Source organism: Crotalus tigris, unplaced genomic scaffold (assembly GCF_016545835.1).
Source record: "Crotalus tigris isolate CLP2741 ecotype Arizona unplaced genomic scaffold, ASM1654583v1 scf7180000023675.2660513, whole genome shotgun sequence".
Taxonomy (NCBI): Eukaryota; Metazoa; Chordata; class Lepidosauria; order Squamata; family Viperidae; genus Crotalus; species Crotalus tigris.
The window spans coordinates 1,945,118-1,970,711 of NW_024100112.1; the positions used below are offsets into that span (position 1 = coordinate 1,945,118).

General features: G+C 35.3%; 1 protein-coding gene across 1 annotated transcript in view; it reads left to right on the forward strand.

The window, feature by feature from the left end:
* The first annotated feature begins 223 nt into the window (after window positions 1-223).
* Window positions 224-25,594, forward strand: part of VEGFC (vascular endothelial growth factor C) — a 41,395-nt gene continuing 16,024 nt past the window's right edge. The window contains exons 1-2 of the mRNA XM_039320649.1: window positions 224-1,038; window positions 21,896-22,112. Of these exons, the coding sequence (XP_039176583.1) occupies window positions 892-1,038; window positions 21,896-22,112 (364 nt within the window). The 5' untranslated portion in view covers window positions 224-891. The remainder of the gene's footprint in view (window positions 1,039-21,895; window positions 22,113-25,594) is intronic.

Here is a 25,594-nt window from a genome sequence, read left to right on the forward strand (position 1 = left end):
TTCCCGGAGGGGCAGCAGCAGCAGCAGCTTCGAAGGAAGCGCGTGCACTTCAGCAGCGCGTGGCTCGGGTTTCTCGACTAGCTTTGGCCCGGGCCCGGCGCGCGCGAGCCTCCCTTCTCGCGTTTCCTCGCGTCTTTGGGGAAAAGTCTGCGAGGCGAGCGGCTACTTGTGGGAAAGTGCAGCACAGACGAAGGAAGAGGAGGAGGGAAAGGCGGCGAGGCAGGGAGGGGTGAGAACTCAAGAAACACGCGACCCGGGCGCCTTCCGTCCTTTCTCTTTCCTTCCCTCCCTTTCCTTCCCTCGCCAGCCACTCGCTCTCAGACAGAGGGCGCTTTAGCCATGCCCGCCCGCCCCTGCGGTTACCGCTGCCGCACAGCTCCACGCGTTAGAGAGGCTCCCGCTGCCCGTCTTCTGCTAGCGCTGCTGCCACTGACAAGGCACCCGAAGAAGCGAGGAGGGAAGTGAAGCCGGCTAATGCCCCTACTCAGCTGGCTGGCATAGAGCCCCCTGGTGGGGCTGGGGGCTGAAGAGGATACTTTCCACCTTTCTTTTGCCTTGGAAATTCCGCTGACCTCTCTCAGCTCCCGGGGGAGCCCGGTTCGATGTCCGGTTTCTTAATGTCCCTTTTTTCCTAATCATCCCCACGCAACTTTGGAAGAAGACAAACGGAAGGAAAAAAGAAAACGCGACCGCCGAGCAAACGAGCGAGCGGGCCAGCCAGCGGGAGAAGGGGCGGGAGTGGATTTCGTGGCCCCTTCCTTTGCTCCATCCCGGGGAACCCGCTGCTTAAAAGGTCTGCCAAGCGAGTGCCAGGACCGGACGGGAGCCCCACAGCGTCAACCATACGCTGTCTTTACGGCTTCTGCGGTCCCGCTTGCCGCCTTTTGCACAATGCACTTGCTGGGATTATTCTCTTTGGGTTACTATCTGGCTGCTGCTGCTGTCGTGCTGTTACTCGCTCGCGAGCCTGCGATAGCCGCTGCCTACGAATCCGGGCAGGGCTACTATGAGGAGGAGCCCGATTTGGGGGAGGCAAAGGTAAGCGGGGGACCCGGTTGCTGGCCTGCCCCAGGACGAAGTGACTTCACTCCGCGCTAGCTCCCCAAGCATCATGTGATGCGATCACTTGATCTAGATTAAGTAACCCTCCAACGTATATCCTCCCTGACAGCTGTTTTAAAACCAGAATGATCTGTTGGTTGCTACTCCTGCTGGAACGTGGAATTAAGATTTAGAATGTTCTCTACTGTACATAGATGTTGATTGTGGCTCCTAGGTCTGAGTCTACTCACATTAAGTTGATATGTGGAAATATTTGCCACATATTCTTTGATAATTCTTTGCTGTGTTTTTGTTAGGAGATTATAAAGGTAATTCTTGGTATGCTCAGTAAAAGCAAACATTACAGCTCCTGAAGATGTGAGGATCAGTAACCCTAGTTATTTTTTCTCTTATCTATTGTTTGTATGAGACTGTAAGTACTAAAGAGACAGATAAAGTCTTGGAAGTTCCATTACTTCCCAAAGTATGCATGAGATGGTTTACACTAGTAAAAGTCTGGGAATGTACTAATGATACCTCTGTGCTAGAAGGCTTGATGATAACTTCACAGCGGCTTTATCAAGGGCAAAGTTGTAAGATTATATGGTATTCTGTATCCTCAAGAGTGAAATCAGTAGTTGCTGCTGACTTAAATATGTAAAAGTTTTGGAAAGCTAAATAATGCAACTTCAATAACAATCTCCAAACAGAAATAAGAACTCTAATGCTATACTGGCCTTCACTTTTTCTAGTATCTAATATGGTTTTTCCAGAATGTAGTCAAAACTATTTCCAGGAAGTTAACCTGATTTCTGCATTTGACAGTGATACTCAGCTAATTCTTGATTACCCTGGTTTATTGATGTTAGATAAAGAGTTCTACTTCATTGAACATGTAAGGATATTATGATAAAAAGAATTAAGATGTGAAATCGTATATAGATTTTAAAATGTGATTAGACTGTCTGCTAGTATTAACTTTAAATATAGACTGAAATGATCTTTTTATATTTACACAAAAATAATCATCCAATAAATCTGAGGATTTACCTGAATTTAAAAGGATATAATCCATACTTGTTTAATTTTTTTAATGTGTATATTTTGCATATAACCTCCCCTATGTGTACAAAATAGTTCTGTGTAGGCCTGCTACAATTGTTAAGTGTTCATGAATACAGATCTTTCCGTTTACCAGAACATTTCCATACATGTGGACACTTGCTGTTGCTCTTTGCTGTCAGTTTAAAGGTGATTGCTGGACGTGAGATATTGCGATATTTTTATACAACTTTAAATCATTTCAGTTCTGATAATTGAACATAGAATTAATCTACTTAGTTGATGATCAGTCTAATTTACCAAGTTTCCACATGTTGAAAGTTAAAAATAAATTCTTTTTTACATAATTTTACAAATCAGTTGACAGAGATTGTGTTTTATTATATTTTAAAATTATATAATTTATGTAATTTTTAAAACAGTTTGGAAGCTGAAAAGTGTGGGACTAAGAAGGTGTTATGTCATAAACTTATATCAATATTGTAGAAAATCATCACAATCTTCCCTGTACTTTTTAAAGTTAAGTGACTATGCAATAAACTTAGGCTAATCAGAGGCACTGAAAGACAATGAACAGTAGACTTAAAAGAGCATACAAATTTTCTGGGTTAGGGATAAAACTTTCTTCAATTGTTTTCAAGTAGGGCAATTTTTTTTTTCATGTTTTAACTGCCCATATAAATGACTTCAGTAGAACTTGAATGAAAATAATTTGAACTCCCTACTGATTTTACATATTTGCCTCTCTAAGATAAGAAATGATTAAAGAAAAATTCTGAAGGTATTAGAAAAGATTAGCTACGTACACTGTAAGTAATCATTTTGAGGAAAGTTTCACTATGCTGTCAACATAACATTTCTTTTTTGAAAGTAATAAAAATGAATGCTTTGGTTTTCATCTGTTTGTTGAATTTATACTTTCCTTACCAGCTTTCTCTTCATATATGCCATTTTTTAGAAATTTCAAATAGACAAGACTGTTTATTTACATTGTACCTTCCATAAATTAATGTTATTTCTATATTATAAGGTGTCTGTGTTGTTTCTTAATGTTTGTAACTACTGATTATGTTAAATATTCATTGGACAGCACCTTTGCAGTAGCCTCTACAGTATACACTGAATGTAAATCATATTCGTAAGGATAGCTTATAATTCACAATACCACCTCCTATCATTTAATCAATTTTTAAGAATTTGAAATAAAGTAAGAATCTCTTGTAGGATGTCAAGTTGTGTGATACTTTGAATGCAGGAGTCACTAGATTTTTCTGAGGAATATGTTATTATTTTTTGTACTTTCAGATCATGCTTCTTCCTTAAGAAAGCTCACAAAACATGGATTTCCCAATAATTTTTCATTCCAGTGATCCATGATCCATGCTTTATAAGCTTCAGCAATGGTACTATATAAAGATTGTCGCATGCTAGTTGCTGGACCTTTTCTTTCTTATTTTCAGTTGCTTTATTATTTTGTAGCAGGATGCCTTCTGATCGTATTTGTGTATATATGGATCTAGTGATTATATAGGATGAACTAAAGAAGTTTTTATCCTAATAACGCTTTATTCTATACTAGGCTCAGTAAAAAAACAAACAAAAACCCTGTAGCTCAGGAAAGGGCAAACCTAGGGTTTTTGAGATATATTTGACCAACTCTTCTCAGCATACCTCATCATTGGTAATACCAGCCATGTTTCAGGAGTTGACCAGCCATGTTTCTGCTAAAAGACAGCAGAAAATATATTTGCTTATCCTAGTACATTGAGTTTTAGCACATGATTTTCTTAGGACTATCTCTTGTTTGAATTATTGTTCATCAAAGGTCCAAGAAGCAAATACTACTTATATGTAACTTTGTATTCTAATAAAACAAGCATCTATCTAAAATCAACTGCACTTGGTTTTATATAATTCCACTGAATTTTCTTTTTACGTAATTTAACATGATTTAAATTGGCACATTTTTACAAATAATTACAGAGATGCTCACCTTGTTATTTTTCCTCATCTTTCTGCCCAAGTACTTTTCATTTATCTAGACAATCTGGGAGAAAAAACAGGAAGGATTGGCCTTTAAAGAGCAATGGATTAGGAATAATTTGGAATAACTCATATGTGTAGCCACTTTGCTTTTCAATAAGGCCTCTTCATCCTTTGCTTTATGTATTATAAGAGCTGATCTGATGTAATAGTAAGGCTTGTTTTACCATACAGGAGATGGAACTCATGATCTCCCATGTAAGTTGAACTCAATATAACTTCCAGTCAGATGGAATATATTTCTTGGAGAGGGAAAATTCAGAAAAGGTAGCAAATGTTTCAGCATTTCTGTCCTGTCCAGTGAGACTTTGGAATCATCAGAATATACTGATATTGAATCACTACAACTATCTTACTTTCTAATAATGATACTTTAAAAAGATAAAACTTCCAAGTGGCCTTCAAAGGTGACTTCATACAGAGTGTACAGTGCAGTAATCAACACAATTAATGACTAAAGGATGAATGGTTGTGGGTAGGCCTACCAGTCTAGGGATTGGTGCAGTTGGTACACTGTACATTGGTATCCATCCACTAGATAGATTTATGCAAAAGCCTCCCTAACCACAGCTGCTGCTTGCTCCTGAAGCAGGTCTGTAAGTCCAGGACAGTCCTCGGTTTGGATATATGTGATTATATTCAGAGCTAAGGATAGAAAAATCCTGGGAGTGTGAGAACTATGAACATAAAGCTACTTGGCTTTGTCAGGGTTGAGCCTGTTCTTCCCTAGCCAGACACTCTTAGCACCAACCACTAAGGCAAGATTTTGACAATATCACTTTTGACAATATATCACCAGGGCTGATATATACAATCAGCTTACCAATGACACTGACCCTGTGCTGACAAATAACCTCATCCAGTAGCCTCATGTAAACAGGGAGAAGTATGTGAGCCCGCTGCCACACATACTAAGGAGATAGGTTCAAATTCCTCTCTATCCCATCAGTACGGTCTGGCACTGACCCTTGAAGAAAGAGGAGAATTCACTGCCAAACCATACCTCTCATTTCCAGCACCTGTAGTCAATCTAGAAAATATTGTTGCATACTACCCTAATAGGGATTGGTGCAGTTGGTACAAATAAGTTTGATATTTGCAACATAATTATTTCTTTTCTGTCATCTTTAATACTATGCTCATTTAAGGATTGAATAATCTCAGGCTGAAATCACACATTGAACAGAAATGCATTTTATTCATTTGAACAAGCCACATTGGCCAAATTCACAATTGTTGCTAAGCCAAACACCAAGTTTGTGTTGACTGAAGTTTAGTACTAGAAATCTTATAGGGGAGTGGGAAAAGTATTATATAACACATTAAGTAAAAGTTGAGCCAATTATATTATGCCTAATACATTATGGATGCAACCAAAATCCAATTTAATTTAAATACAGTATGTTTTGTTTCTAGTTGCTTATCTCAACTTCTCTTATTTGTGCTGTGATTGGTATCTACTTCCATACCTTCTTTAGTGTATATATTATTTTATAGTTTCATAGATCATAGAGATTTGTGAGTGGCTTTTGAAGAAAATAGAAAAAGATATGACTACTTATATTATTCAAAGAAAAGTACTTTGCACATACTGAAGCTCCTGTAAAGCACTTCCTTGAAAAGATTTGCACAGAGTTATGCAACTTTATTTTTTCTTAGCTGTGAGGATCCATTGGCCCCTAATGCAGAAAACATTCATTTAAAGTTAACTATTCTAGGGATTTATTTTGAGAATTAGAACCTGAGTGGAACTCATAGGTTCTTTTCCATATATATCTGTTCCAGTTGCTGCAAATGTATTTATTTTAGCAATATAATTTAAAAGAGTAGATTCTTGCCAATCTGCCATAAATCATCAAGAGGTTTGCTAGTTTCATATTTTTCCTAGTCCTGCAGTATCCTGCTAAAATAAATATTTTCTATTATTTTTTTCCTACTAAAGCACTTGGCTGCACTTGCTATGTAAGTTGATTGCTTTGGGAAATGCCAACTATGTTTTGTAAAGTAGCTGCATCCAGTAAGAATATATTTACATACATATTCATCTTTCAACTTTTGTGTTTAAATAAATCCATCATATGATAGTGAATACATTCTGATATAACAGATATTCTTTTTGAACTCAAGTTTTGGTGTTTAGGTAGAATTATTCTTACTGAATTATGTTTTGTTTTGTACTATATTTATTGTAGCAGAATTTTTTTTGTAACAGTACAAATGCTACATATCTCAAAATAATTCTTACATATTTCAGAATGAAATCCCCTGCAGATTTTTAGCTGAAATATTCAGCAGATATTTTGTAATTATCTTTGATTTCTGTCATATTTTCTAATATCATCATTCTGGAATATAACATATATGTAACCAAAATAAATTGCTGGTTTTATCTCAATAGGGATAAAAGGAAGAAATAACATCTACTATTATTGAAATAATTAGTTTTGCTAATTGTTTTGTTAGATTAAGTTTAGGAATCTCTACTACATTGTTCTAAGGTTTCCTGTCCAGACTGTGTAATGCAGTGATCGTTACTAACCTTGGCTTTCTGTAAAACTGTTAGCAAAATATGCATGGTAGAAGAATGAAGTTTAAGTCTGACCATCATAGTGTTGTGCTTTGCTTATGCTAACAAGAAGTCTTAGCAAAATGCCAAACTGAGTTCACAGAGGGGTGTCAACTGCCAGTCCATGGGCTGGACGCGTCACACGGAAGCCGTGCCCACCCCATTGCTGGCAATGGCAAAACAGTCCCAATACATTATGTGACATCACGTGACGTCGTGAGTTTGACATGGAAGATTGGCTAGCAGCCCTGGTCTACACATTATATGGGCAATTGTTCCCATTTAATTGTTTTGAAATGTTGCCTCTATTATGCCAGAAAAGGTGTGTGTGTGTGTTTGTATGTATATATGTATGTGTATGTATGTGTGTGTGTGTGTGTGTGTGTGAATTCTATTTTTGAATGAATGAATTTATTTTGTGAATAAGCAAATATTAAAGATAATATGTGGTGATTTGGTTTGTTTCAGTCTGAAATCATGGAATTGGCTTATACAGGAGCATACTTCTTTGTATTCTTTCTTCATAGAAAAGAAGGTGACTTTTCCTACTTCTGTCATCTCTACTTTTTCTTCTTTCCCTATTACCAGTGCTGCATTGAACTACATTATATACCTTTTCTTAATCACAGCTTTTCTTTGCCTTTTCTCTTGCTGTTTCTATTCTCTACTTCCTCAGGTATCTGGGCTGTTAAAACTGGGCTAGAGGCATGGATTTTCATTTTATTTTTCTGTCCTTAGCGAGAAAGATTTTTAGATCTCTGTCACTGGCATTGCTGAGTTACCGAGATCAGCAATCAATTTCATGTTGGCATCAGGGCATTCATAGCTTAACTAAATGGTGCTTATGGAGTCTAACGTTAAACAGCAGTGAAATAATTTAAAAAAAGCCTGTAATTAAGATCACCAAATCTTGCTAAGTTTGGGGTGCATAAAGTTTTGACTACTTGAGCTATCAGTATTCTAATTCTTTGACGTTTCACTCTACTATGGCAATGCAATTCATATATATCATGAATTGTGTATAAACTAATTGTATGCCTCAAATACAAGTGTGAGTAGTTAAGATATTTTGCTAAAATTGTGAAGATCCACATACAAGTCCACTCCCTTGGTAAAAAGAAGAAGCTTGTTCAGCTGCACAGAAGCTCACTTGGGTAACTTTGGGCTAGTCTCTCTCTCTAAGCCCAGCATATCTCAGATGATTGTTGTTGGGAAAAGCAGGAGGAGGGATCACTGTATATACATGTACTAGGTATATGGGGATGACTTTGAGAGACAGAAGACAAGGCATAAACTGGACAACCAGTATGTAAAAGATATGGTATATGGGAATGGCCTTGGGAAACAAGAAGGTGTTGCCAAGGACAGGATTCCCCAATCTTTCCAGGTTGGCGGCCTAGCACAAGGGGGGGGGGAGGGGATGGTTTTGTGTGAGGGGCAGGCATGCATGCATGCACACAGCTTCATTTGTGTGAGTGGGTTCGTGAGTACTGGCGCCCACCACTAGCGCTAGTGGGGCTGCATGTGTGTGTGTGCCAGCCTCCCACTTACGTGGTCCAGTTGTACATAGGCAGCTTGGAGCCCCTGGCCTAGGAAATATTTGAATAAGAGACAACATATCCCACAGTTGCATAATGGTGGAGAAAGAAGCTCAGAAGGGATGTCCTTTAAGTTTTCAGACTGTAAAGGAAACAGCAGGAGATTTATACTTTTATCTTTCAAGATCCTGTTAATGTAGCCTTCCAAAGATGCTTTTTCACGAGGCAACTGGACTTTCTTGTTTTTCTTTGAAGACATTTTGCTTTTCATCCAAGAAGCTTCTTCAGCTCTGACTGGATAGTGGGGGAATGGAAGGAGTTATACTCCTTGCAGACAGCTTGTCATTTGCATTCTTTTAGAGAGTCGATGATGCCCCCTGGAGGTTTAACTGTGTCATCAGGGTCATCTGAATAGTGCAAATGGGTGTGAAGGCTTTTTGGAACTATTGAAAGGACTATGTTGTAAACTGAAGATAGATGATGTCGTATCCCTCCCCCTCTGTTGAGAGAGGGCTGTTCAATTTTGACATAGATGGCCTCTTTGACTCCTCTTTCAAATTATAAATAGATTATTTGACAATAAATTATTTGGTTTATGTCAACCAAGGATTTCAATATTCAATAAACATATTCTCTAAATATTTCAACTGATTCAAGTAAAAATACATTTTCCAAATTGCTTTTCCTCTTCTTTTTAGTTTTTTATTTGGGTAGCAAGTGAAGTAGAATAAGATTTTTTTTCCCTTACAGAAAATAAAACACCTCTGGTTGAACAGTTTCTTGAATATTCCAAACGTTGACATTTGAAAGAATGACATCATATTAAGAAAATAGAATTGTTTTGAAAAAAACGAATATTTCACTGTAATTTGCACTCCTGAAATAACATTTCATTAAATATATAATTGGGTATAACTGAAATCCAGTTATAGAAAGTAATTAACTGTTTCCAGGTATGAGATGAAATATCTATTTTTCTATGGGACTCAGATTTGTCACATTTGCATTCTTTTAGAGAGTCGATGATGCCCCCTGGAGGTTTAACTGTGTCATCAGGGTCATCTGAATAGTGCAAATGGGTGTGAAGGCTTTTTGGAACTATTGAAAGGACTATGTTGTAAACTGAAGATAGATGATGTCGTATCCCTCCCCCTTGTTATTGGTGTTCATCGATTTTAATTAAATATAATTATTTTTTATGAAACTCCACTGATAGTGAATATATCCATTCTCATCTTTTTTAAGTCATTGACAGCTCAGTTAATGATTTCATGGGTTTTAAGTCTTTATGCAAAATGGTTCTTCCTACCTCTTTCCTTAAGATTGCAGGAAAAAGACACCAATGGTATTGGAATGAAAGTATCTCACTCTTGTATTTATATAAGATATTTTTTATAGCATCCTTGTTTTTTCATGTTTATGTGTGACATTCTCAACTCCCATCTACAAAGCAAAAGCTTTGTCTCTTCAAATAACTTTGCAACTCTGCATGGGTTCCTCTCCATTGAAAGTACATTGCTTCTTTGGTCCTAGCACTTCATAGGCCTAGTACTTCCTTCTTCCTCCTTTTCTTTTTAAATTATGGAATACAGGTGCCCCTCATTTAGTTATCACAGCTGGGAACAGCAACTTAGTCACTGTGCTTACGATTTTATTTAGCCTTCCTTTTTTTTACAGACTTGTGAAGATCGTCAATGTGACAGTTGGTCTTAAAGATACTTTTTATCAATGTCATAACTGCGGTCATTAAACAAGGCAATCATTAAACAAGGACTACTGTATAGAAAGGCTATACCCTTGTCTTATATGTCATGTTGTCAGTTGTTTCAGAATTAGGAGTTATTCTTAAAAACCCAAGGTAATTGAATAATAATATGCCAAGGCCAATACTTTCTTTGTTTTTTCCTCTGCAATATATAAATTATTCACAATGCAAATGAAGGATTGATTGGGCCTGTGGTATCAATAACACTCCCTGATGTGGCTTCTTGCATTTGTTTTGTAGCTAGTGCTTGGAACAGAGCACTATTGACCTACTGCATTGCTTTTTATTGTAAATAATTATACAGAATTTCTATCAAATGTTCAAAATATATCCCAGGGGTATTGCAATTATTTTACAACTGTCCAGTAGGGTGGGTTACATTCCATTCCATTTCATACTTCGGTGCATTAATCACTAAGCTATACGAGAGCTCATTTAACATAGGAGTCTAAAATGTTTCAGGGGCAAATTAAAAGCAAAGCTTCATAAGGAATAAAAATGAAAGCACTACCTAATCGTTAGGAATTATTTTTTGACATCTGGCATAGTATATAATGTCAGCTCATAATTGTTAAAAACATAAGCTAAAAACAAGCCAATATTGACTGATTACCAAAATTTGCTTTCTTCATAATAAATGTCTTATATTTGGTTTGGATGTCCCCAAGAAGATTTTTCTGTTGTACTTTTCACTTATTTTTAAGCATTTTATTGTTGCTGCTGCTCTTGTTATTTAGATAATGTATATATTTTTGTGTTTTGGTCTTTTTGTTCCTTTTTCTGTTAAAAGTCATGTGTGACATGAAATGTGAAACTAAATAATTGTGGATGGATTTCAAGAAATAGATAAAATAAATCCAAGTAGTGTGGAAAAATTAATAAGTATGATTAAACTTGCTTAAATATATGTGTAGAAGGTATAATATAAAAGCAAGGGGCCATTGCTTCAAGAACAGGAGTGATTGGTTTGATGAACTGGATTATGGACTGTGAGTTTTCTGTTTTTTTAATGATGGTTTTTATTATATGATTTTATGTTGTTTTCTTTTTCTTATTTGTAAAGGGATGTATTGTTCTTTGTTTTTATATTTGTTGCAATTAATTGTAAGCCACCCAGAGTTATATATGTGAGATGGGCTGCTAAATAAATTTGTTAAACAAAGTAAATAAAATGTATAAGCATACATTAAATGATATCTGAGCCAACAGATCTAAATTTAAGCAGGAATAGAGAATTGGAAAAATAAATGCAGGTAGTTCTCAACTTACAACAGTTTGTTTAGTGACCATTCAAAGTTATAACAGCAAAGTGACTTATTACCATTTTTCACACGACCATTGCAGCATCCCCATGGTGATGTGATCAAAATTCATAAGCTTGGCAACTAACTCATATTTATGATGGTTGCAGTGTCCCAGAGTCATGTGATCACCTTTTGCGACCTTCTGACGAGCAAAATCAATGAGGAAGCCGGATTCACTTAACAACCATATTACTAACTTAATACGAAAGTGTTTCACTTAACAAATGTGGCAAGAAATTCAGTTAAAATGGGATAAAATTCAGTTAATAAATGTCTCACTTAGCATAAATGTTCGGTTCAATTGTGATCATAAGTCAAGGACTACCTGTAAATCTATATTGAGACAATAGCTTGAATAAGCCAATTAAGATGCACAAAACTGATAAATTCCTGGATGAAGTCAAACCACATAGGATTTTGTAACAAATATGTTGTAACACTGTATAAACATTTTTATATGGGTTAATTGAAATTTTACAAACATGAAAACTGATTTAGGGACGATGTTACAATTGTACCAAGCTTAACATGTTTTTTAAAAAAGAAAAGACAGATAAAATTTCAGTCAGTTACCTGATGTTACACTTACATACCGAAGGTAATTATAATTAACAAAAAAGTAAGCCAACTCTAAAGATCACAAAATATTTGCCTAAGAAATGAAAGAAAATGTCTAAATCAAGAAACAGAGGTATATTTTTATTCTGTAATGCTATAAGCCATTGCATCATTTTATGTACAAATCTCAGCAGGAAAGTACAAATGTAGTGATCCATTAATACTGGAAGGACTGTAAAATCTGAGCAATAATGGAGCACCTTTTATCCTTATATAATAGGACATGCTTTTTAATTCAGTCATCTCACCTAGCTGCAAGGAATTTTACAACTAGGTTTTTTCCTAAAAGTTCCAATAGTATTGTGTTAGATAAGGCATTAGCTTTACAGTATAGAAGCTGTTCTGCAGTTATTGTAGGCATTATGTTGGAAACGTAATCAACTGATTTTAGGAAACAGTCGATTCTGTGTAGATTAAAGTAGCATGGAATCAATGACAAGTAGAATGGAGGCTCTGGTCTTCTCCTGGACCAGAGTGCCTGTGGAATTGTGCAGGTGATCCTTAACTATCAGAAGACAATTCAAATAGAATTGATAAAAATGCATAAATATGAAAGAGGTCAGTTCCAAAGAAACAAATAATTATTCTCTGAGGTTAGAATCTAAAATATAGTGTAGCAGTTACCATCAAGTATATTTTAATTACTTTCCTTGCCTTCTTCTATACTCATTCTATAATTAATCTAATTATAACTTAATTATAGTATAATGTAATTAATAGTAAAAGTAATAACTTAATTTCAACTGTAATGTTGGAGCCATGGTGGACAGTGATTAGAAAGTAGTATTGCAGGCTAATGCTGTCCACAGCCAAGAGTTTGATTCTGACCATCTCAAGGTTGACTTGGCCTTCTATCCTTCTGAGGTTGGTAAAATGAAGGTCCATATTATTGGGAGCAATATGCTGACATTTGTAAACCATTCAAATGATTTACAAATGTCAGCATATTGCCCCCAACAATCTGAGAGTGCTGTACAGAGTGCTATAAAATACTATGGAGCAGTATATGTCTAAGTGCTATTGCTATGTTAGAGTGATATTAATTCCATGTTATAGTTCTGATTTTTCTGAAAGGGGTTGACTGTAGCCCATGTTTATTGATTTGGCAGCTATATCCTTGCAGAGGTACCTTCTTCAATCCAAACTGATCCATGGAACACATGTATTTCAGAAGATGTTGCTAAAGATCCTCCACTTCTGTGAAATCTGTAGTGTGGTGACCCATGGGTGCTGCTTTTTGACGGCACTGACAATTTTATGAAATAGGCTTCTGGAAGAGATCAGGTCTATCCCCCTGGTTTCAGCCTCCTGGAATCTTTGAAAACTGAGATATTCCAGAGAGTTTATAGTGAACGATAGGACATCTGCTATTGTATGATTAACTTATATTTTAAGATTTATTATTTTAATTAAAATTTTAAACTTTGATGTTTTTAAAATATGCACTATTGTATTTTGCACTTAATTACTGTAACTGCTAAAAACCTCATCGATTATGGCACATATAAATATGATAAATAAAACCCCAAGCTATTAATACAATGTGAAGGTGAGAAGGCAAAAGAGATTTGGTAATATTAGTGAGATCTCCAGTCAAAAACATTTCAGTAAAATTCCTGAAAGGAAAAAAATAAACAGAACTAAACTCATATTTATAAATATAGAATAACATGCTATATTAATATATTTGAATTACCAATTTATTAAACTTGGTAATGAAAATTCTACAGGCTTTTTTTTAAAAAAAGGTGGAATTCCTTTTTGTGGCCATTAGAAACTTGACTGGAGTTGTTAATGTAGCCTTTTGAAATAAATCTGGCCTTTCCAGAATCAGGCTTGAACCAGATTCCAATTTGATTCTTCTCTGTCTTCATTTGGAACATATACAGACACTTAATTTCTTTAAATGAAGCCACAGGAGATTAAAATCAGGCAAATATCCTGGAATATGGACAGAAGCTTTAGTCTCTTTTGAGTAATATTCTTGGAGACAATACAATTCCCGACATGGAAACAATCCAGAATAATTATTATCCCAAAACTTAATAAATATCCTTAAATGTGAAGTTCAGTTATCTAATTGCTTTGTTAAATCAAGATGCTAAGCTTATGATAAAACCTCTGACAAGATGAATGAATCTGTTCATTTCACTTATTGCTTTCTGCTAAAACAACATTCACACAAATTTTATTGAAACCTCCATTAATTAAACAAATTTAAAAAATATTACATCCTAGTTACTGGAAATATAGTAGATCAAGAGCTTTTTTTAGCACACATGCAGCTATTTTATCCAATAGCAACAGATTTGTAGAATATGATTTTTTCATAAAAAATTGCTGAAAAGTGTGATATATAACAAAGTGCAGGACTTAAGTTTTTTGTATTTTCAGTTATACAAATGAGGCACTTAATAAGATTTCTTTTAGCAGCTATATGCTTAGGTAATAAATTTAAGATTCAAAAAATAAGATATATTATTTGCAAATTCTTATTAATTGTTTATTATCTATAGTAATACAAACTCATCACCTCATGAACAATCCAATTTAAATTATGGACAAGTGCCATTGATATAAATAACCGAATATTAAAATACTTTAGCTCTCCCTCTGGAGATTTCCCTTCTGCTTGTTTCACTCTGTAAAGTAAAAATATAGTATCAAAATAATTAAATTCTTAAACAGAAAAAAATTATTGTTTATAGAAGATGCTATGGTTGCAACTTTCAGTTGTAAGAATTAAGTTAAAAAACATTGGAGTCATTATCTAAAATATTATCTATGTTATTCTGACACAAAGAGAACACTGTCATAATGTTCACAACTTATCTAGAAAATAGGGGGCTGGACTAGAAGGCCTCCAAAGTCTCTTCCAGCTCTATTCTATTCCTGTTTAACTTAAAAGACGAATATCAGATACATATAAAGTAATACAGGGAAAAGAAAATATTACCATTTTTCTAATTGGTATAAATTTTATTCAAAATGTTGAGTTTATTTTAGATAATTAAAATGTAGCATATAGATTTATTTTACTCCAGAATGCACAGTATGAGTGGTAGAGTTTTAGTAGACTGATCTTGTTATTTTAGTTACTTTCTTGAATTAAAAGCAGAAGTCAGTCCTTTGAAGCTGGCACAGTAAAGAAACAGAAGTAGCAAGGAGTTCAGAAATGCTCTCTAGTGTTGTATGGTAAATTAATAGAATATTAAATGTCTGACAGACTTTCTGTCTATTGCCCTGTGGCGAGATAGGTGACAAATAAATTTAATAAATAATAATTTATCACACTTTATGTCAAATAAATCAACAGGAAAAGATCAAATATTATTAAGTCAAGCTTTTTGAATAGACAGGAAGCTGGCAAAAAAAAATGATAGAAAACCACATTAAATCCCTCATTGAAATCTTAATGCCAACTTTCCTAGACATATTTGCTTCATAGAGATATATAGCCTTGGTCAAATCTCATTGTTCTCTAAGATGGAGCGGTGTAGCCTTTTGGAGAATGTTAGAGAGTCAAGGAACAGTGAATTCAAGACCTTTCAAGCCAGGTCCCAATGCTCAAATGGGAGACATGCAAATGGGAGACATACTATTGGAGGAGTGCAGCAAGTTATTAAAAAAATGGCAAGAGGCAATACCTTAATTCAATTGTTATATGTGATATAGCAATGCAATACTAGTTGAATAATGTGTTTATGTTTTCCATCTGTCCATTCAATTCCAGATGATGAGAACATGACAAAGCAGTAGGAATGTCCCATAAGCAAAACACAAACTTCAAAAAGTTAGGAGCCAGGATCCAAGATGATACAATTTACTAAGTCCCTATATTGAAAAACATGGTTCTAGAAAGTGTTGTACTTTGCTGAGCAAGTGGCAAATGCTTACATGGAATAAAATAAACCATCTTGGTAAAGGAATCAGTATCACCAAATTGTTGTGTATCCATGCACATCTGGAATACTGGTAATAAAATTTATTGTCATGGCAAACATGCAGAACTTCTCTGAGAGGAAGAGAAATAACTGTTGCCCTTCAGTCACAAAGAAAGGAAAATAATCAATTTAGAGGTAATCAGTTGAAACCCTGACATATAGCTCAAGGAGTTGTAGGTGAATCCAGATTACCAAATCTACTGCTTATCTCACACCACTGACTTCTCTGGACTTGTTCTGACTCAAAGGCTGTAGTAAATAATGTACCCTTGGGGAATAAAATTGTTTAACTTCAAGATTTTAATGTGTGAGGAAGACTGGGGAATATTATATTCAGCTTTGTATGAAAGTCATGTGGCAGTTTGTTCTGTGAGCTAAAAATATAGGAGAGTGAAAAAAAAATAAATGGAAGGGAATTGAGTCCAAATGTTCTGGTGTTGAGTCAGACTGGGCACTTTTTGTAGATGCTCCAAAATCTTATGATCTGTTTGTACCTGTACAGGGTGGTTTATGTCTTCCAAGAAATACTTCTATTTTTAAAATATTTTATGGATAGCACTGAAAACATTCTATTTCCTTGGTAACAGCTGAAATGAAAAGAAACTTTCTTGCTCACTAAGAATAAGTAATAAGATCAGCTAAAGGTAGGCATTCCAGAACTCCACAGTAAAAACAAAAAACAAAGTTCCCACTTTTGTCATTTTTCAACTGCAGACAAGGACTTTTTTGCCATTTCTATTTATGTAATAGAATGCATGGATGAACTGGGGAATGAAAGTAAGAGATGCTTCTTAGGAAACAATCAAACAAGAAAGCAAGGAGCCCCAGTGTCTTAACAGTCAGAGAGAGAGAAACTACAGAAGAACTTGCCCTAATGGAGCAGGCAATTAAAAGTGTGTATGTAGGAGGAAGTTTATATTTTCTGGCCTGCAAGATTCTGTTAATATACCCTTGCAGTAAAATAGAATTAGTTCATCTAGTTGTGTTTCCTATCTGCCTTACCTGGGAGGCCTGATAATTTGCAATGGTTCTATGAGGAGGCAACAGAAAGGGGAGGAGTGAGTGTGACAAAAGGCTATAAAGTTTTCTCCCTTTGTGGCTTCCTCCGTGCCTCAGTCTTCCAGTCAGCCATAGGTTAACATGAAATACTGCAACAGTTCTTCCAAATTCTTATATGTCTTGTTCTACTAATTTACCGATTTTGTTATTTTATCAGAAAGTCCTTCCCAATATTAGTTGATCAAAGCTTGGTCGTTCTAGTCTTGAAAGTCTAGCACATAATTGAAAATCAACTCACAAACATGAAGATTTCCTAATTTCAGATAATGAAACTCCTGATTTGTGGTCACTCTCCTGATCATACATGAAAAGCAATTTTGATAATTGTATAAGACAGCATTTTTCTCAATGACTATAATTGCCATCTGGCTGCTCCTTCTTAGCAGATTGAGGAGTAATACAAGTTTGGCCAGATTGACGAAAAGTCTCCCTTCAGGCCCACCTTAAACAGTTTAAACAAAGTTGTAAAATCCAATAATTTGATTTTTCTCTATCCACCCTCTCCCCCCCCCCCCGCTCTGGCCAATGTTTCTAGTAGTTTTCTAGGAGCATGGAACATGACTGGCTGTGCAGCAATTTGTAGATGTAGAGTAGCCATATAGGTTGATTAATGGCCATTTTGCATTTCAGTCATAACTATGGCTTTCCTATTATATGTATCACACATATATGGACTGATGTACCTTATTCTTATCTGGGCTAACTACAATTAATAACAGTTTATAAAAGTGAATAACAGGATTTGCTTTGTATTTGGCTAGTATTTTTTTTAGAGATTAATAACAATACCTTAACTAAAATGTAGGTAAATTAAAGAATCCCTAGAGTTAAAAAAAAATCCTGGAAACAGTGGGTGCAGGTTCCTAAAGCCCCAGGAATTGAGTTTGACTCAAGGGATTCTTTATCTTTATCTTTATCTCCATTTCTTGTGTTGCATTTTAATTCTAAAATGTGTAAAGAAAACAAAAAGCACTTTAGACTTTGGACACAAGCCATATTTAATACCTGCTCCAGGCCCAATTCAGTTTCCACTATGCAATTTGCAGCACATTTTGAATTATATTTTGAGAGTTCTACTACAATTGCAAAGGTGATAGAAAAAAATATATTGGCCAGGATCACCAAACACCCTTATCTCTGAAAAAATGTCACATTGAAAGAACAAACAATAGTTTCAACGAGATAGTTTGCTTTCTAAAATAAATAGTAAACATAATTTTTCCAATAATTTAGTTTCTGACTTAAGTAGGAAGGGAAGTGTCATTTAGTATCATTGATTAGAACACTAAGAATCTCAAGTATGTCCATTCTTGAAGAAAAGTAGAAAGTAAAAAAGTGTGTTTGATTTGGAATATAAATTTATTTGTTTACTAAAATTATGGTATATAACTTTTTCAAAACTTTGTAATTTAGGTGTCAAATTGCTTCATAAGGATATGTTAGTCTTTCGACAACAATTGTCTGTCATGCAGAAATCTAATTCAAGTAGATGTTTAACTATCAATTTTGCAGTAAGTGCCATAGAAATAGTGGCTAGTGATATTTCTCCTTCAAATAAATACTGATTTCTTATGAGAAAAATCAACTGCTCAGTACAAGTGTAGATATAAATTTGTTAATAAGACATTTTATCAGAGAGTTCTAAATTATTATTCTGAACTGTATGATCAGGCACTCAAGGAAATAGTCTTTTTTGTTTGGTTAAATTAGCTGTAAAGATAAAGAGAGATGGATGGATGGATGGATGGATGGATGGATGGATGGATGGATGGATGGATGGACAGATGGTTAGAAGGTTAGGATTAGATATTGCTACCAGTATACTTGAATCTGTTCCTGTGATTAGAGAAGTGACTATTGGGAAATAATTTTGTACACTGAAAAGCTGTCTTTGAAACAAAGACAAAAGATTAAATCCTTGCCTCTGTTGTAATGTTTATAGTATTTATGTTATTGGTAACAATCTATTAATCCCAACTTGAAAGCTCAATTCCACATTGCTGCTCTTTAAAATTCTAACAAATGAGTCTTGCTATCTTTGAAATGTTCATAGAAAAATAAAATGATTGTTTTGCACAGTCTCCGCCTCTCACTCTCTTTAGCTATATTTAGTTTTATTTGTATGTGGAATTACTGTTGCATTTAGTAACTTTTTGGGCCAAAAGGTTTTACAACATATAAGATCAAGGCAAAAATGTCAAGTCAGTTGTTCAGAAATCCATGTTATGCAAGATGTAGAAGAATGAATTGCTGTTATCAAGACACTTGGCTTTCTCCCTGCTACTGCCTAGTTTGTATAAGGCACATAAATTCAGTTTTCTAATCCACATTTGCCTTAATCTGCTTGCCATTATTGTTTACATCTGCAGATAATAACACTTCAGATACATAACTGTACAAAATAAATAACCATTCTGAACATTACAGATTGTTTTGACCAAAATGTTACAGTGTTGTAAACTTATGTAGCTGTCTTCTTTTATTGATTAACTTGTTTTATGATTTGTTTCTTTTTTATTTCTGTTGTTGCTTTGAATACTTGTCTCTACTTGGCATCAGCATCTGATTTCATATTTATGCTTTCAATTACTTCCAAATGTTAAAAAGTAACCTGTACTTTCTATTTAATGAAACTATGTGTTTCTGCCCTCAACATTTTATTTTCTAAAAAGATTACATTGAAATAAAGTTTTTTTTGCTTTATATGATTTACTAGCAAAGCAGTTGGAACGTAATGGTGTCAAAATAAATGAAAATATACATTTTTAAGTACATGGAACATTATGATAACTATTGTATAATTAAAGTTGTGGTACAGATTGCTACTGTTCAGTTTAGTTCCAGCCAACATTTTTGCTTTCAAAATATAATTATATCTATTATGTCTCATGCTGTCAAGCATGAACAATCAGATCCATACGTGAAAAGTACAATTAGCAATCTTATTACTCAAGCCTATAATAGAGGAACCTTCTCAGACTGACAGTTTGCAGTTGGGTCAGACTAGGTAAGTTCAGTAGAATTCAAGAGGGTGGAGGCAGACTTTGCTTTGCTAGAGCAAATAGGTTCTTGATATCCTGGAGAACTGTTATATCTGCCTGCATATATGCACTATCCAGTCTCAGCAGGAAGCTGTTATTTCAGAGTGGGCAGTTTCAGTTAGTTCCTTTACTTATCTCCAGCATGACAAGTGGAGAATCCACCAATGGGTTTTCCTAGTCTTCTGCCCATAGACTAGTCACCAATCTTTTTGCATTGAAATAATTAATTTCCCTTTTATTCCTCTGCTTCCAAATAGTGTGAAATAAAAATATTAATGATTTCAACCCAAGTAGCATAAATCAGTAAAGGTATTCTTCATCTTCAAATATATTTTGCACCTGCACAATCTTCCTTCTATATTGATAAAAAAAATCACAAGTAATATGTTACTTATACATTCAACAGGACTCCTGAGCATGTATAAGTAACATCTTCATCTTCAAATATATTTTGCACCTGCACAATCTTCCTTCTATATTTGATTAAAAAAAACACAAGTAATATGTTACTTATACATTCAACAGGACTCCTGAGCATGTATAAGTAACATATTTTATATTATGCATAATATATGTGTGTGTGTGTGTGAAGTCCTCAATTTACATCAGTTTCTTTAGTTACCAAAGTTACAACAGTACTGAAAAAATGACTTTTGATCATATTTTACATTTCTAACCATTGCAGCATCCCCATGGTCATGTGATCAAAATTCAGATACTTGGTAATTGACTCGTATTTATGATAGTTACATTGTTCCGGGTCATGTGATTACCTTTTGCAACCTCCTGACAAAGTCAATGAGGAAGCCAGATTCACTTAATGTTACCAACTTAATAACTCGAGTGATTCATTTAATGATTGTGGAAAGGAAAGTTGCAAAATGGGATAAAACTCACTTAAAATGTCTCATTTACCAACAAAAATTTTGGGCTCAATTGTAAGTCAAGGTCTATATATAGAAGTAGAAGTAATATAAGACTAAGCATTGGTAGCATTTAAAGAAAACCTAAATACTGTGTTTCCTGAAAGTAAGACCTACCCCAAAAATAAAACCCACTTTTGGGACGAGGCACAAACCTAAAAATCAAGCTGGGGGGGATGGAGCTGCCCCACACACCCCACACCCACTTACCGATGTAGCCAAGCCTCCCATGAATTGACACCTGCCTTGCCCAGCCAGCCACTTCTTCTGTGGCTGAAGGAAATGCCTCTGCAGCTAAGAATGGAGCTGCAGCCTGCATTTTGGCATGTGAGGCCTTTCTGCCAAGCTATGGAATCGATTGCAGAAAGGCCTGTGACAGCGAAATACAGGCCAGAGTTCCATTCTCAGCTACAGTGACATTTCCTTTTGCCGCAGAAGAAGTTGGCTGGTTGGACAGAGCTGTTGGTGCCGCCGCCATGAGGTGACACTGTGAAAAAGACACTCCCCAAAAATAAGACCTGGTGCCTTTTTGGAAGGCAAAAAAAAAAGACTGGGTCTTATTTTCAGGAAAACACGGTGGCATAAAAACTATATGCATTTTATTACAGTGAGTGTTATTCCTTCCACTGGAATAACATAATTTGGAATTTCATACACAGTAAATAACACAAAGAAATTTTCAACATCAGAGCAAAACTATCTATAATTTTATTTCAAAATGAAAGACCATTGCAGCCTGAGATATACAAGAAAAAAACTATTATTACTTTTTTCTAAAATTAACTTGTGTTCTGTGTTCATACCTTAAAGGGCAGTTAATTTATATCAGTAATAATATAAATGTTTTTCTCCTTCATTGAATATGAAACCTTAAAGGAATGGTTTTATTTTATGTAAATTTAGTCATTAATTTGATTAATATGTATCAGTATTACCCTGAAAAGCCAAGTCATTAAGTTGGAAGTTTTTTTAATCTTATTTTTTTAACCAGAATTATGAAAATAAAGAGTTGGAAGAGCAGTTGCGGTCAGTATCAAGTGTGGATGAACTCATGACAGTGCTTTATCCAGAATATTGGAAAATGTTCAAATGCCAGCTGAGGAAAGGGGGTTGGCCACATAGGGAGCAATCCAACTTTGATGGAAGAACAGGGGATTCAAATCCAATAAAATTTGCTGCAGCACATTATAATACAGAGATCTTAAAAAGTAAGTAATGTATAGTCTACCAAGTTGTTTAAATCTGTATATAACAATGTATGTGTTCTTTCAAATAAGTTTTAAACTCTAAGCACTGAGAAAGTAATATATATCAATATATGATTTAACATGCTGAGAACAACACATCTGCTTTAATGATTTAAATATTAATAGTTTTTAACATAGTTTACTATGATAAAATATAAATATGTATGTTGTGAATGTCTACTGTCTACTGGACTATCAATGGACTATAAGACAAGAATAATCAAAGTAGGTAAGTACAAGAAAGATGTGTAGGGAGCATCTAAGCTAAGATAAATGGAGAAATGAAGTTAAGAACTAAAAAGAGTATGCCAGTTCCTTTTGCACACAATTGACAGATTGTATAGTTATGAGAAATGAGAAGAATTTAGACCGGTGTCAACAAGCAATTTCTCCTTTAATAAGTTTAATAATCTTTTTGATCCAAGAGATTTAACCGCTCCAGTTTCTAATGAAGCTATCAAAAAATGAGGATTTAAGAATTGCATACCAAGTTTATGGGAATTGGATTTGGGGGTAGACTAGTTTTAGGCTTCCAAAAAGTAACAAACAAGAAATGTTTATCTGAAAATAAGCATGACTCTAAGTACTTGCATTCTAGTGCTGTTTTTGTTAACTTGATCAATTTGGGTTAGTCTCTTTTTTTTTCTCTTTTTTTAGTCTGTGCAAAGTACATTTACATGAAGTTTTAGAACACTATTTGGAAACTTTCTAGAGCTCAAGCCAAGGAGATATGGTCATACAATCAGTATCAAACTCAATCGCTTCACTACAATGAGCATTCATTTTCTTCCTTCCTTCCTCCCTTCCTCCATCCCTCCCTCCCTCTCTCTCTCCCTCCCTCCCATGCAGTACATCAAATGTGTCTAAGATTGCTGTTCATTCCAAATCAACAGATTGGTTGTAACACAAAAGATAACTGAAAACCATTTCTGACAAATGACAGTCCAGTCTCTTCTTGAAAGCTTCCAATGATGAAGCTCCCACAACATCTGAAGGCAAACTGTTCCATTGGTTGTTTGTTCTCACTGTCAGAAAATTCCTCCTTATTTCTAGGTTGAATCTCTCCTTGATCAGTTTCCATCTGTTATTCCTTCTCTGGCCTTCAGGCGCTTTGGAAAATAGTTTCTGTGAAGCTCCTTTCTGTGAAGCTCCTCAAATATTGGAACACTACTATCATGTCTCCCCTGGTCCTTCTCTTCGCTAGACTAGCCATGCCCAGTTTCTGTAACTGTTCTTCATATGTTGTAGTCTCCAGTCCCCTAATCATCTTGGTTGCTCTTCTCTGGACTTTTTCTAGAGTCTCAACATCTTTTTTATATATGTAGACCAAAACTGGTTGCAGTATTCTAGGTGTGGTCTTACTAAGGCTTTATAGAGTGGTATTGGTACCTCACATGGTCTTGATTGAATCCCTCTGTTAATGCCTTTTTTGGTTGCCAACACACACTGTTGGCTCATATTTAATTGATTGTCCACTAAGACTCCAAGATCCCTCTCACAGTTACTGCTATTAACCCTGGTTTCATCCAATCTATATGTGTACTTTTGGTGTAACACTTTACTTTTCTCCACATTGAATTTCATTTTGTTAGATAGGGCCCAGTGTATAAGTCTGTCAAGATCCATCTAAGGAGTTGGCTATTTCTGCCAGCTTAGTATCATCTGCAAATTTGATAACTTCCCCTCATCTGAGTTGTTTATGAAGATATTGAAGAGTACTGGGCTAAGATAAAATCTTGTGGTACCCCACTGTTTACTTCCCTCCATGTAGACGTACCATTAAGGATTATTAGTTGAGTACAGTTTGTCAGCCAGTCACAAATCCATCTGATGGTGATGCTGTCTATTCCACTTTTTTCTAGCTTTCCAAGAAGAAGATTGTGGTCTACTGTACTTTGTTGAATGCCTTACTGAAGTCTAAGTATACTACGTCTGCAGCATTTTGCTGGTCTACTATTTTAGTCACTTGGTCAAAGAATGAAATAAGATTGGTTTGGCATGATCTGTTTTTAACAAGCCCATATTGGCTTCTAGTTATAACTTTATTTGTTTTTAGATGTTCACAAATCTGTTTTTTTTATCATCTTTTCCAGTATCTTCCCAGGTATTGATATTAGGCTGGTTGGTTTGTAGTTTCTTGGGTCTGGTTTTTTTTTCTTTCCTTTTTTGAAGATGGGAACCACATCTTTTCCAATCCCCTGGTAGTTCCCCCGGTGCTTCAGGAAATGGTACAGTGATTCTGAGATGACATCTGCCAGCTTCTTCTTTTTCAGATATGTTTTTAATAGGTTGTGCTATAATTTCTTTTTGCATGAATACTGATGCAAAGAATGAGTTAAGCAGCTCTTGCTTTCTTTCTACTGCCTGTTACTTCCTTGCTGTTTTCTCTCTTTAGTGGACCAACTGTTTCCTTGATTTTGTTTCTTGTTATTTATATGTTGAAAGAAACTTTTTAAAATTATCTTTGACTTTTGTTGCAAGTCTTTATTCATTCTGAGTTTTTGCTTTCTTGACTTCGTCTTTGCAGATTCTGACTATGTGCTGATATTCTGTCTTAGTTATGTGTCCCTCTTTCCATTTTCTTATTGGATGTTGACCTTTTGTTGGTAGTACCGATGAAAAAACTATTTATGCACTTAATTACTTGATCTTCTTGCCTAGCTGTTTGTAATCACTCAATATTGTTTTCAGGTCCATTTTCGTGTCATTTGTCTCTACGTGTAATAGTAGAAACGGGTAGTAATCTGTTGGTTTTATTATTTTTGTTAGGTTCTCAGCCACATCTTTGATTTTTGCTCCATGGAGACAACATACATCTCTGGATTGACTGTACAGTCAACAGATAGCTGATTTTGTTCCATTGAGAATTGAATCTCTTATCACCAACTCCCTTTTTTTCCTAGGGAGTTTTGGGGTATTTTTCTATCTATTACAGAAGCACTTGATGTTGCTACTATTTTAGAGACATTTGATGATGCCACTTTTCTAGGTGTCTGCATGTCTTCTTCTAGGGACAGTCTATGAAATTGATTGCTCAACGCCAGTGGGGCTGCATCAGAGTGGGTTGGGCTGGATGGGTTTTGTTCTAGGTTTGTGTTTTTCTCTATGAATGACATGTTTCCATCTGTCTTCTTCTAAGGGATCAATTCTTTTAGAAGTTGTTTGATCATTATTATCTTCAATTTGGGTACATTCTCCTTGCAATGTTTGGGGTTTCTCATTTTGTAGGCTGAGTTTCAGAGTGGTTAGAATTTCCTCTAAACCAGGGATATCAAACTTGCAACGTCATATGACGTGTCGTGACGTATTGAGACTTTTTTTCCCATTGCTGGCAATGCGGTGGGTGTGGTTTCAGCATGACACATCCGGCCCATGGGCCGGCAGTTTGACACCCCTGCTCAAAACTTTTTACTTTTTCTTCTAATAACACAATTAGTTTACAT